Genomic DNA, 14,085 nt, shown 5'->3' with positions numbered 1-14,085 from the left:
CCTTATGCTTATAAAAGGGGTCCCTTGATTCTTGATTCTTCTGTGATCTTTAAATCCGCAACAAAAGCAGAAGTGTTTTAATTTCCTCTGCTCTTCATTGGGTCTGCAAAAACCTGGATTCCACCCAAGGGAGATGAGATAAGATCCCGTTGGCCTGACCGCCACCTATCCTCTCATCCCTCTCCCCCTGCCCAGGGGCTTAGACAAGCACAAACCGAGCTGCTCGACTGGTCACGAACACACACACACAATGAATTCCCTCCTTCCGCTTGTGTGCCAGTGTCTGTGTTTGATGAGCTGTGACTTGCCAGGCTCCGGGTTTCTCTCCAGAGTGGGGCGGCCATGTTAGGACAGCTGTCTGCAGCTGTGGGCATCATACAGACAGACAGACAGACTGAAAGGTCTGCACCCCCAAGCTGTGATAATCTGTTGGCCTATGTCTTATGAGGGCACATATTTCAAGATGGGTGTTACGGCCCTAGCTGGGCCTCCTGATACTGCCCTTGTGTGGGCGTGGTGTTTTTCTCCGCCTCCTCCTCTTTTGCTCCACCCCCTGTCTCTCTCTTGCTCTTCTCTCTCCCCAGGACACAGCTGCTGCTCATTGGACTCATTTACCACCTGGGCCCAGTCAGCAATCACCTCTCGGAGGTCATATAAGCTGGGGATGAGCTGTGAGCAGGGTGTGGGGTGTTCTCTGGTGTCTCTGCGTTGTGTGTGGTTAACCTGCTCAAAGTGTGGAGTTGTGGAAACAGCATAGCTGCTTTGCGTGAGTAGTGTGGGCTTGTGAGCCTTGGCAGCAGCAAAGCCAGCTGCTGTTAGTGACAGGGTGAGCTTGTGGGCCCCTGGAAGTACCTCCTCGTGGTGTGGAGTTTTTGTTTTGTTGTTGTGTTCTTTGTTGTTGCAACCCTTTTTCTCTTTTTCCAAGTGTTATTGGTAAAACGGCGTCGCCGGCTCTTTATGTTAAGATGATCTATAATAAAGACTATTTTATTTACTGAAAACACTGGTCTGTTTTCCTTTCATTCTGTTCTGGACTCATTTGTTACTGGTCCTCTCACTCACATGCCTAGACCCTTTCGGGGGGAACGTAACAAAGTGGGGGCTCGTCCGGGATATGAATGGAAGGAACAGCAATTGAGTTTTAGTGAGTTGTTTGCCGGTGGCTTGTTTAGTTGTATTGTATCTGCTGCGCTCTCTCTCCAGTTAGCAAAGGGGAGTGTCTAGCTGAGCGTAAGCTCCTCCTTCGGGCACTCATTTTTTATTTTTCCTTTGTTATTTTCGGAGTCATCCCGGGTGGGGATTAGTTCCCTGTCGGGGGTAGGCTTGTCGGTGCTTTGTGCACTTGACGCTTAGCCTTTAAAGTTGCCTCGAGCCTGGTACACTCCAGAAGCTAACTAGGCTAAGATTTTAGTAGGCAGGTCTGGGGAGAGGGTTGGCGGTATTTTTATTTATTGGTTAACCTGTGGCCACACTTTTCCCGCCTGTTTCTCATTTGTGTATTGGAGGTGGTGCTTCTTTGTTGTTATTGTTAGCCTCAGGTAGTTTTTGTTTTAGAGTCAATGGCTACCTTTGATATTGCAGTGTTTAAGGGTGAGCGTGGTGCAGCGTCTCAGCCCGTTCTGCAGGCGCCAGCTCAAGCTGTAGGTCCATTGGTGTCGACACCTGTTGATCAGGGGCTGCCTGAGGACAAACCCATGACAGTGCCTCGCTTCGAACCCCTCTCCATTGAATCAGGTGAAGGCTCGAAGCTGGATGCTATGCTCCGTGTCCGTCTGGCTCGTCTCCAGCTGGAGAAGGAGCAGCGTGAGAGAGAGTTCCAGCTGAAAAGGGAGCTAGAGCTTAGGCGTTTGGACGCGGAACTGGCTAGGGCTAGGGAGGTTGAGCTGATGAAGGTGGAGGTGGAGGCAGAGACAGCTGTGAGGTTGCGACAGCTGGAACTCCGGCAGGTTTCCCTTCCTTCGACCGCCTCCATTCGTCAGGCGGACACCCCGTTTGACGTAGGGAATAACAGTCGTCTGGTTCCGATGTTCCGTGACACTGAGGTCGACAGCTACTTCGAGTCGTTTGAACGAATAGCCACGGCCTTGCACTGGCCACGGGATTCATGGGCCATCTTGCTCCAATGTAAGCTGGCGGGTAAGGCTCAAGAAGTTTGTTCCTCGTTGTCAGCTGAGGACAGCTTGGACTATGACAAGCTGAAAAGGGCTATCCTGCTGGCCTATGAGCTGGTCCCAGAAGCCGATAGGCAGCATTTCCGGGGGTTGAGAAGAGGTCAGGGTCAGTCCTATCTTGATTTCGCCAGGGAAAAAGGTGTTCTTTTCGATCGGTGGTGTGCGGCCTGCAAAGCCACTGACCTGGCTTCGATCCGGGAACTAATGCTCATAGAGGAATTTAAGAACTGCATTGCTGAGCGCATCGCGGTATATATCAGTGAACAGAAGGTTTCCTCATTACAGCATGCTGCAACACTGGCTGATGAGTTTGCCCTCATCCATAAAACCAGTGTCATTAAGCACGACCGACGCGATGACCTAGTGAAGGTTAGTGATGTGCCAGCTACACAGTACCGAAAGGGTGAGGTACTTGTGTCCCATTCCAGTGTGAAACGAAAGTGTTTTTTTTTGTTTAAAGTCTGGCCATTTAATAGCAAATTGTGGAGCCTACAAACAGAAACAGTCAGTCTTGAGAGTTAGGAGTGTGCCAGCTAACAAAGCCGATACAGGCGTGGTTTCAAGAGCCAAAACAAAGCTCTGTTTCTTCTGCCACAAACCTGGCCACCTGATTGCTCACTGTTTGAAAGCAAACTCAAAGCAAAATCGATCTGCTTTCAAAAGAGTGAACTGTGGTTCACAAACCGACAAAGTTGCCAGTCCTAGGCAACAGTTGGAGCATAATTGCTCAGTGGTGTCATTTGGTCACTGTCAGAGATCAACTAATTGTAATCTGCCACCTGATGACGGTCTCTCGGGTCCAGATGACCTACAGTGTGATAGATTGTGTGTGACACAACCATTTCAACCTGCACCTCTGGCTAACCAGCATGCCTTTTGCCATGACCTAGCGAAGAAGCGTCAGAGAAGTGTTGCTGTAAGGCCTTCTAGCTGCCTGATGGGTTCTCCATATGTGATGGCTCAAAAAACATTTGGCTGTCATTTGGGACACTATGTTGAGGGACTTGAGCCAGCCCCGTGCAGTGTTTTCAACCCATCAAAAAGGTCTTGGCAGATTCGGCAGGGTATGCCTAACCGTTATTATGGTGGATGGTAGGTGATATGTTTAAAAGCTGGGTAGGACGTTCTATGACAAACCACTGGTTTGTAATTATGGGAGGGGGTGTTACGGCCCTAGCTGGGCCTCCTGATACTGCCCTTGTGTGGGCGTGGTGTTTTTCTCCGCCTCCTCCTCTTTTGCTCCACCCCCCGTCTCTCTCTTGCTCTTCTCTCTCCCCAGGACACAGCTGCTGCTCATTGGACTCATTTACCACCTGGGCCCAGTCAGCAATCACCTCTCGGAGGTCATATAAGCTGGGGATGAGCTGTGAGCAGGGTGTGGGGTGTTCTCTGGTGTCTCTGCGTTGTGTGTGGTTAACCTGCTCAAAGTGTGGAGTTGTGGAAACAGCATAGCTGCTTTGCGTGAGTAGTGTGGGCTTGTGAGCCTTGGCAGCAGCAAAGCCAGCTGCTGTTAGTGACAGGGTGAGCTTGTGGGCCCCTGGAAGTACCTCCTCGTGGTGTGGAGTTTTTGTTTTGTTGTTGTGTTCTTTGTTGTTGCAACCCTTTTTCTCTTTTTCCAAGTGTTATTGGTAAAACGGCGTCGCCGGCTCTTTATGTTAAGATGATCTATAATAAAGACTATTTTATTTACTGAAAACACTGGTCTGTTTTCCTTTCATTCTGTTCTGGACTCATTTGTTACTGGTCCTCTCACTCACATGCCTAGACCCTTTCGGGGGGAACGTAACAATGGGCAAATGTTTTTGGGAAGGAGATGCTCATAATGCAGTTCTCCTGCAACATGAACGGTCAGAGTGTGATCTGAACAGTTTGTTCTTTAATTAAAGAGAGTTTTTAAACAAGACTTTTTAAGGCACCCAAATATACCAAATATACAGGGTGCCATTGTCATGTTGTGTTCTGTGCAATTACCATAGGTATTGTATTTATGGCACACATGTTTGATAAAACGTGAATTAAGGGTATATGGTCACAATAATGTGTGAGTGATAGGGTAAAGTTTTCCAACCAGTCTCTGTCAGTCCACCAACCTGCGGTCACGATATTTGCGCAGGGGTACAACAGAAAGTTGCCTCACTATATATTACAACCAACAGTGGACTCTATCAGCTACCCAAACACAGGTCGCTGATGTAGTCATCCAGTCGGCCAACGCTGCAACACATGTGAAACATCATGCTATGTCTAAGCCTCTTTTTAATCCATTTGTCATGTATTGGTGTGAAGGTGGACCCGAATGCAGATTCTTTAGACCGGGGTAAATGAACAAAAATCAAGCTTTTATTCAGGTAAAGAAGAATAACTGCAATAGGCAGAAAACAACATCCATAAATTAAATGGGGAAAGACTCGCAGGCAGGTGTGCAGGAAAATAAACAGTAAGACGCAACAGTGATCTAAGACAGACCGAGGCTATAAATAAACACGTGAGGAAACCAGGGAGATGGGAAACGCCAGGGTAAGAGACGCAGCTGAAACAAATCCACAATGACGAGACGGGGGAAGCGAAACAAGATACTAAAAACAAAAGACTACCAAAATAAAAACATAAAAAATAGCAAAACTAATCCCTAAGCAAAATATTAACTGAAAACAATTCACTGATACCAAGAACTCAAGAGTAAAGACAGTGATCAAGAATAATCAATCTCAGAAGCCAATGGAGCATTAAATCATAAAGAACAATTCAAAAGTCCAAAAGGGAAAAACCCCGAGTCCAAGGCATTGCAACATTTAGGCACATACTTTTCTCTGTGTGGCCCTGCTACACTCTTGCTCCCTGAAGCCAAGGTCAGCTAGATAAAACTGGCTTCAAACATGCATAGACTCCCTGAGAGAGATGCGACCGTGATCAGAGAAAAGAAGAAAAAAACAGAAGAAGTAGCAGAACTAGTCTTGGGGGGAGTGTTGTTCCTGATTTTAAGTAATCTGCCCACACAAGAAAAGATCATTTGTCATTGTCCCTTCCGGCACAATAGTCGTGCAGTGACTGGGACATCACCATGCACACATTCAGGTGTTGCATGCTGAAATATTTAAAACCACGGATGTCTTTTCACAAGACACTCCCTGTGTTGCACCTTGCATCTGAAACCACACAATGAGTCGGTGTGTCCTGCAGGTCTGCGGCAGAACATCTGTTTTTAATTATCAAACCCTGGAAATGGCTCTGGATTGCTTTTTAATAGCATCTGCCACCTCTGCATGAAGTAACACTTTGAGAGCTGCTTTCGGTAACACAAACAAGAATCGCAAGGTTAATGACGGACAGGCACTGACCTGCCAATTAACCGGGGTCACGTGGCGGGGGGGGACGCAGCACCCCAACCGAGGGGACAAGTGGTTTAAAGAGTGGCGCCACGGCTGTGTCTAATCCCGAGTGTCGTTGGGGGTTTGGGGTGGGGGGCGGTTAAGCTGCTCTGACAGAGGGCCCTGATGGACCTGCCACTGATCACTGCTGATAATGAGTGAAGCCAGACAGAATTTTGCACACTGTCTCAAACGCAATGCCAGTGTGTTAATCAGACCAGCTAATCAGGTCTGAGCTCTTTTCAGTCTTCTCTTCAGAGCCGTATTAGCCCTTCTTAAAGTCGCACATCAGCAGTTATCTTCAGATGCATTGTTGGCTTAACGTACAGGTAGTTGCTACAAGGATCTGCAGCAGTCTTGATGTATGGGACACGTTTAAGCTCACGCCCTTACATTCCTTTGTTAACACTCAGGAGCATTTCTAATACAGCGGTCGGAGCCCAAGGAGCCTTACATGAGAGTAACTGCTTATATTATTTCATTAACATTGCTGCTCTCTTACAAACCCTAATAACTAAGCTACAATGTTCAGGAAAGGGTGATTAGACATTTGAGTAAAGCACAGTTTGATATACGATGAGTCCCATATTAATTAGTTGTATTCAGCAATCTTAATGGATTCCCTGATCATTTTCTAATCCACCTTTTGCTGGTTAAGATTGCTTAAAGATGAGCACAGTATCTCTGAGGGTCCTTTTTATAAGCATGCTTGACCAGTCAACTGTGCACATTCATGTACCTCTGGTATGAAATAACAACCTCTTGGTCATTTGGTGGTATGGGGATCATTTCCATCCTTTATTGGCCCTGCTGACTTTTTGTCCAAACTTGCAAACTTTTGTCTTTAAACTTGCAGCTTTATTAAAATGGAATGTAATCCTGTCATCGCCACTATGTTGCAGAGATAACAAGCAAGGCTGCTCCTATAGGGACTCTGTGTACAGGAGAAGGGACTCAACGCCATGCTAGCCTTATTTCACTTAGCACTGACTTCATTATTATTAACACTGTCCCTGCCAATAATGTTAAATTATAGCAGTCAGTGTTTTCATATCATATCATATGTGGTCGTGCTAAAAATCAAACTTTCTGTTCTGTCTTTTTAAAATTGTATTTACATATATTCATAGAACAAAAAAGGTTTCTGCGAGGTCTTGAATAATTAGAGATTCGCAAGTGTGGTAAGTTCAAAGCAGGACCCATTGATTACATCCAGCGAACTCTGCAGTGCAGTTTTAATTCTTCAATATTAGTAGTAATAATATAAAAATATGGCTTGCAGTAAAGCCACTCACAAAATTTGCATCGCATCTTTTCCTTTAAAACTCCAAAGTTAGAATCATTATTATTTTAGAACAACTTTAAAATTTTAAGGTGTGCTGGAAATAAAAAAGAGGGATGTGAGGTGAAACAATCTGGATTTAAGAAACCTTAACTTTAAATGAGAAGGAATGTCGGGTAATATATTTAGTGTAATTAGATGGTACAATTAAATGTCTGCCTGTATTATTTTAAAACTTAAAAATAGTCATATTTTAGTTGCTTTAGCTTGCTTGGTGTTAAAATTGCCAAATGAGCTTGCTACTGTATACACCTGCTGGTCAACACATGAACATTAACATCACCACTATTTGACTAACGAACGGTCCACAACAACACGCCTGATGTGGAAGTTTTTTTCCCTAATATTATTTCTCCTCCCTCAAAATAAGTCTAGAAACTTTGAAACAGCCATCTGAGAACTACAAACCTTTAGTGTGCAAGCTAGCCTCCCTCCTCTATTTAGCATTGCAGATTTTTTATTTATTTATTTCTTTTTTTACCTCTTTCATGCTGTAGGAAAACAAAGAAGGTAAAAGCTGCCTTTGTAGTGCTTCTCTGTTTTAAGAGGTAAAGTTGCAAGTCGAGTCGACAAGAAAATGTTCTAAAAAGAGTGTAAATTCAATCTACCCTTTATCTTGTTTACTAGTTTTCATTCTAACTTGATGCTGTAGAAAAATAAAAGGTCAAGGAAAAATGTATTTGCTAGATAAAACATTTTCGTCAGACAGACTCCTGGGCTCAGTTTCGCTTTGGGTAGAAGCCTGAGTAAATGCCAGATTCATTTACAGTGTTACGCTCAATGCAATGTTAGTTTAACACAAAGTTAAAGTAAAGGCATTACTCACTCTGAGCAATCTTAACATAATACACTTCAAATTACAAGTAAGGGCATGTATTATCTATTGAAATGGATTTTGAAAACCATCCCAACACTACAATATAAAATAAGCAATATTACTTTATATCATAAATTGTTATTGTTCTTATATATAGGCCAAGAGATTCCAAACATCATAACTAGGCAAAAGGGGCTGTTTTACCCCTTTTTTGTGCCCTTCTTTTGCAAGCCTTTGCATGCAACCCAGCATCTGGACTCCACCTTAGGCCAAAGGTATGAGCCTGACTTCAAAAGGCACACCGAGAGGATTTTTTACCACTGACAGGACCAGTTCTGAGCATCTGGTTCAAACTTCATTTTGATCTCCTGCATTTATTTCCACTTGGCCCTTCTCAATGAAGATAAAGGCAATGCAGTGTTAGGTGCACAGAGGAGAGCAGTGCAGCAACGCTAGTCGAAGTCGGTATAGATGCAAAGGTTCACACAGGTTTTACTGTTGCTAAACAAGACGATAAAGAAGATAGGGAACACCTGGAATGTAGAGTACTGTATAGCAGGCAAGTATGGGCAGATACTGGAATTAATAAATTAGCCGGTTTGACAGAAGTAGAGCGTGTGCTACAGATTCAGTTCTTTACCTTAGCTCTGGTTCGTGTTTATACAACCATTCACACAGTCGTGCAACTCAGCCCGTGCTACATTGTGTTTAGCGGGCTGTTTAACACATTGCAGTTAGTGCTAACATGACAGCCAACAAAACAAGTGTGTCATAGAGTGGAAACATGATGGTGACTTAGCACCTTAAGCTTTAATTTCCACTGCTCTCCGTTGAAGAAGAGGACTTGAATCTCACATAGCAATTGTGTAACCTCAAACACATGGGCCAGCATTTTGTGTCTATTTATTTGTGTGAATAGCTACTTTTTGGTCTCATTTGCAGCTCAGCAGTAAGACGCTGGAATTAGAAGTGGATAACAGACACTGTATGCTACTGCCAGTCCTTGGTGAGGAGGGGGAAGACAGTGAAAACTAATGTGGATCAGGCTTACTGAAAAGTTCAACCTATTAGTGATTATCTGTCTTTTTTTGTCTGTCTGTGCACACAAACACAAAGACACACCAAAAAGCTCTCCTCTGGGAGAGCGGGTATAATAAATCTTAGGTTCGGTGGAGGAGCTGTGTGGTCTTTGGTGACTTGTTAATTAGGCACGAATAGCAAAGCCATTATCAGGCTTGCTTTCATGGGAGTAGAAGGAGACTTGACACTTGACAAAATACTGTGACTTAGAACCAGAAAAAATGGCCTGTTCATGGTAATCAAAAAAGGTGAGGTGGAAGAAAATCAAATTATGCTGCCTTGTTTCTATTAGATTATACAGTGTGTGTGACATCATAGAGGATACAGGATTAAAAGTGCCCTAAAGAGAAGAAAGCCCTCTTTGTCATGTTGACCACAGAGCTACACACACGCACGCATCCTCTGATGCCCAGATATGCACACAGGGTGGCTTAAATTAGACCTGGAAAGTCCTTTATTTTCCCCCCAGAGAGAGAGACGCTCTGTGTTGACAGCCCAGGACGTGGATGTGGTTTTTGGCCATGAAGGAATACTCTGTTGCTTTTGTGTTATTTTGGGATGCTCCAAGGGTTGGGAACTACGAAACCTGTCTTTCTGTTGATAAAGTCATATTGAAGAGCAAGTCTGAACAGAACGTGTCTCTCCAGCCCTGTCAGCAAATATTTTGCATGTATTTGTTTGGTAAGAGAGACAAGAGGGTGAGAAAGGGAGATTTTTTTTTTGTATGTGCACATTTATAGACGTGTGCAAATCGTTGCATGCAAGGCTAGTACATGATCTGTCAGTCTAAGTTTAAGTCTGGGCCTGCTTTCTTATGTAACGGCTTTGAACGAGTGCAAGGCCTGACGCACAACAAAGCTTTTTAACAAAGGAGCACAAATTGTTTTTGTAATTATCCCAACATTCAATAAAGCTTTCCCAGAAACACTGCAGCAAGGTGATCATACATATATTTTCATGGGTGTGTCCATGTGTTTATACTACTGGATAAGGGCCTGCCAAGCCCTCGAGATCCTTGGAGAAGGGTCTTATCTCCTTGAGACACAAGTGTCATCTTTCTGTCTTCAGTCGCACCCTCAGGCAGTGCGATGGAAGCTGAGATTGGGCTGAGAGTTTATGCTGAAGCTGCTGTTTTAAGATAAATGTATTTAGTTTTTTTCCTTTTTTATCTCAAAATGGAAACCTCATGGAATTTAAAGCTGTTTGCAGGAATCCGATCTTTTGCACCCCTCAGATGTTGGAATGGCCTGAAAATAAGAAATATTGAGCATCATGACTTGTGCAGATGTCCTTCACTCTCCGATACAGTCTTAGTGTTACACAAATGTAAAAAGCACACAGAAAAACAATGGCTTCCCCCTGCTGTCTGCCTGGTGTGGACTGTGTGTGTTTGTATTGTGTTGCTGGATCGTTAGGGATGTGGGAGAGTGTGTGCATTGGACTAGGCGCAGGGGGGGGCATCCGCTGTGAGGTAGAACAGAAAGAGAAGGAAGCTGGACAGGGCAGTTGTACTGAGTGCTTCGAGAGCTGAAATAACACTGGAGGAAGAAACCCTGTTTCCCTTAGGCCAGGGAGTTTCCAGTCTCACATGGAAGTCACCTTCGGAAGAAGACTGTCATTTCTGAAGCATGGTAAATGCTGTCTTCACATATATTTATTTTTTACATCTAATGTGGAACTTGATTTTTGCTTGATCATATTCATTTAGCTAAATCTGTACTTTTATTCTTGTATGCAAAGTAAACGAATACGACACGAAACAACCTCGTGAAGTTGGCGTTCTCTACTTCATGACCACACATTGACGATTACATCCGATGGGTTGCGCAGAGTTGCCGTTTTTTTAACCTTGCTTGTTCAGTGGAGAGGGCGATGTCTGCTAGTGATAACCCTGGCTCACTTGTATATGTGTGAGCAGATAAAATCAGTTGGGGAGTGTTGCTCAGCTGTTGTCCAGCATGTCCTAAGTGGTGTAAGAGATAATCATCCTGCAGTGCACTGTGGTTACATTTGATTTTTCGGTGTAATATTTTACGAATGAGATGGTAACAGTCAAGGTTACTGTTTGCATATACATTTTTGGAACTTTTTTTTTTAAGTAGTAGGATCTTATCTTTTCACACTTCCATGGTCAGCTGTAGACGCTATAAATGAATGCAACAATTAAACAAATATAACCATCTCTGGAAAGGTCATCTGGGGATTTTGATGAGGGGATTAGAGGAGGAATGCATCAGAGGTGGGAGGGAGGGAGGGATTCGGTAGCAGTGAATAGGAATGGATGACTGGGGGATTTTGGAATAATGTCATTTAGGCTAAGGTAGACAAAGGGTGATGGTCTGTCCACAGACATACAGACTGAGAGCTGACCAGCTGACTGACAGGGGCTTTATGCTTCGGAGTTGTGTAGAACTGCAGCGGCATTAAGTTTTTGACTCACGTTTGCTAATTAGCTCTGACAATTTGGCGCTTCCATTGTTGAACTCTTTTCTTGATTATGTTTTACTACACATTCATTCCTATCGTATCAACTACGGCAGGTCCGATCTGCATGAAAGACAACTGTGTACTGTTAACCCTTCGCTCAACTTGTCTCATTCTGATATCTCGCTTATAGCACCAAGTTGAGCGAAGGGTTAACAGTACACCGAGCCACCGTCGTCTTTCATGCAGATCGGACCAGGTAATTACAGTTGGCTCTAGCTCTGCTCCCCAGAGCTCGAGCCAAATTAGCATCTTAAGTGGAAAGCTGTGCTCACAACAGTTGAGTTTGTGTTTAAAGCTTCAACCTCAACTCTCATGTTTACATTCTTTCATGTCCAGCAAGGAAGTATAGAACGAGTCAATGAAACCTGTTCCTCTGGTTGCCTGTGTGCATTCTTTGTGTTTGTTTACATAGAACATGACGTGTGACTGAACACTATTGTAGTCGGACCCTGGTAGTGGATGTTGTTTAGGCTAATACAGCCACAGATGGGTCGACTTTGGCTTTTTGGGATGCTTGTGAAACCTGCATTGTGTCTTTTTTTTTTAAAGATCTCCAATGTTATGCAGCCCAAAGGGGAAAATGATAACCATGACTACAGGGAAAGCAGACTAATACCCCTGTTTTTAAGGTGAAAGCTAGGCTAAGCTATTATAACACCACGTTGATTCTATAAGAAGTCAAGCTCCAATCAGTGGGCTTTGTGTGGACTGGCAGCAGGTGGGGTGCATGGCAATTTTTGGACCATATCTATACTTAAATCTCAGTGAATGACACAGTAAGACCCTGATGGTGGCTGCCATTATTCTTAACAATTGTAATTTACTTTAATCGCCCCAGCTCAACTCCGCATGTCAACCTGTCAGACTAAGACCAGGGGACCGTGATATAACATATTCTGCTCTGCTTTGTGAAATCATGTAACATTGTCCTTGCAGTGAAAGTAGCATTGCAATAATCAAGACGGGTTACAGTGAAAAGCACCCACACTGTACACGCATGATCACGAGGTGGAACTATAGTGAAAAGTGAATCAAGTGAAGTGTACGGGGCATAGTATGAAAGAGCACTGACCTATAAAGTTTGAATATTACATGTATTTTGTTAATGCAGACATGCAAGCCAACGCTTGCTTTCTCATGACAACATACTGTTTGTCAGACCACTGTTGCATAAATGTTTGCAGGATGTCCTGGGTTCGGGTCAGATTTTCTGGAACAATGGCCTGACTCACTCATGCACACACTGAGTGTCTCTGTGTATCCGTCTTTCTTTGGCTTTCAAACACACACACACACACACACACACACACACACACACACACACACACACACACACACACACACACACACTGGGACAGACAGAGTTTGACTGAAACACTTTTATCTTGCATCTATTTTCTCCGCAAGCATGGTTGTTTGCCTAATTATTGCTTGCCCACACTGTACAGTTTTTGACATCCATTTAATATAATAAGGCTCCAGCAAGTAGTGTTCAAGACAGTTCTTTTTTTTTCCAGCAAGAGCCTGAGGAAAAGGCTCTAAGCCACACAACATCAGCATTTAGATGAGGCAAATTCCACTGAGTTATTTCTAGAGCTGCTCTAACATACTCTAATCATGATGACTATTTGACACAGGTTTACTTTTTTTTTAAAAAAGAAAAAGGAAAAACAGGCCGCTGACACTGGCTGCAGCACCAGACAACCAAGCCGTCGTTGAAGTCGACATTTTCTGATTTCTTTGACAGATTCGAGCTTAATTTTCTAGACACGTTCCTTCCCAAGGGGCTATTTTCATCAGTTTATGACTTGTCATGTTCCTGTGTATGAGCTAATGTTGATGTCTCAGTTTCACATTCATCATAACTGTCAGACCCAATGTGGTGTACAGAGGCAGTCGCTGCTGAAAAAGCAGAATCACAGGCCGTTTGGTTTTGACTGAAGTGAGGGGAAATTGCTGCTGTGGAATGTACTATAGGTATGTGTGGGCAGAAGCAGGTTTTATACTGCTAATCAGCGGGCGGTCTGTGGCTTTCACATTTGGCCCTTAAGGCAGGAAGGGGTAAGCTTGGACAGGAAGCGTCTGTGGCTCAAATACTTCAGGACGATATGATATGTACAGAGATTTTGTGTTGAATTGAGAATCTATGCACGTATGCAAGTGAGGGAGAAAGAGACGGAGAAGTTAATCTGAACTAAACTGTTAACCTTTTGAGGAGACACCTCATTTGTCAGATGTGGAGTGGTGTGGAGTGGTTTAACTTAATTACCCCACCTCTCCACAGGGAGGTAGAAGGTCTCATTTGCAATTTTCTCCATCGTTATGTTTGACTCCTTTCGCTTTAACAGCCTTTCTCTCCTGTGCAATAACTGTCACATTGTACCCATTGTAACATTTTCTAGAAATTAAAAAAGTACATTTTAAATAAGACAACTTTCCCTTTGAAGTAAAATTTGAGTACATATCCAATAAATATCCTTTTCTTTTTTTTAGATTCTGTACTATCGAGGGTGTGCCATCCCAGCATTATCCACTGTTTAGTGTAAAGAAGGAAGCATGCCTTCCATGTGAATGAGATTCATTTTGGATGTCAATTTAATGATGTCTCTTCTTTTGCATAGTCAAGGTAGTGTACTGTCACTGCAAAGAAATGCTGCTGCTGTAACAAAGAAACGTGCCACCATTGTTTAAAGATCTTATCTTGAGTACTATGATGAGCCATGGATACTGTTTATGTCACTGAATAGGGTGTAATAGTTTCACAGCCTGGTTGATTTGTTGAGGGCCTGAAATTATCGGCAGATATTCGACGGTCTATCA

The 14,085-nt window shown here is 43.6% G+C and overlaps 1 protein-coding gene across 18 annotated transcripts in view; it reads left to right on the top strand.

The window, feature by feature from the left end:
- The window catches only part of kiaa1217 (KIAA1217 ortholog), a 142,092-nt gene that overhangs the window by 89,671 nt on the left and 38,336 nt on the right, over positions 1–14,085 (top strand). Inside the window, exon 1 of one of the 18 annotated variants that reach the window (XM_085418869.1) lies at positions 10,262–10,409. The exons of the other annotated variants lie outside the window; for them this stretch is intronic. Within the exon in view, the coding sequence (XP_085274995.1) occupies positions 10,407–10,409 (3 nt within the window). The 5' untranslated portion in view covers positions 10,262–10,406. Of the gene's footprint in view, positions 1–10,261; positions 10,410–14,085 lie in introns of those variants that run through there. 18 annotated transcript variants of the gene reach the window in all.

This window comes from Rhamphochromis longiceps, linkage group LG9 (assembly GCF_057381845.1).
Source record: "Rhamphochromis longiceps isolate RC_006_pf linkage group LG9, R_longiceps_female_GT1.1, whole genome shotgun sequence".
Classification (NCBI taxonomy): Eukaryota; Metazoa; Chordata; class Actinopteri; order Cichliformes; family Cichlidae; genus Rhamphochromis; species Rhamphochromis longiceps.
This window is presented reverse-complemented; position numbering and strand designations above follow the sequence as displayed.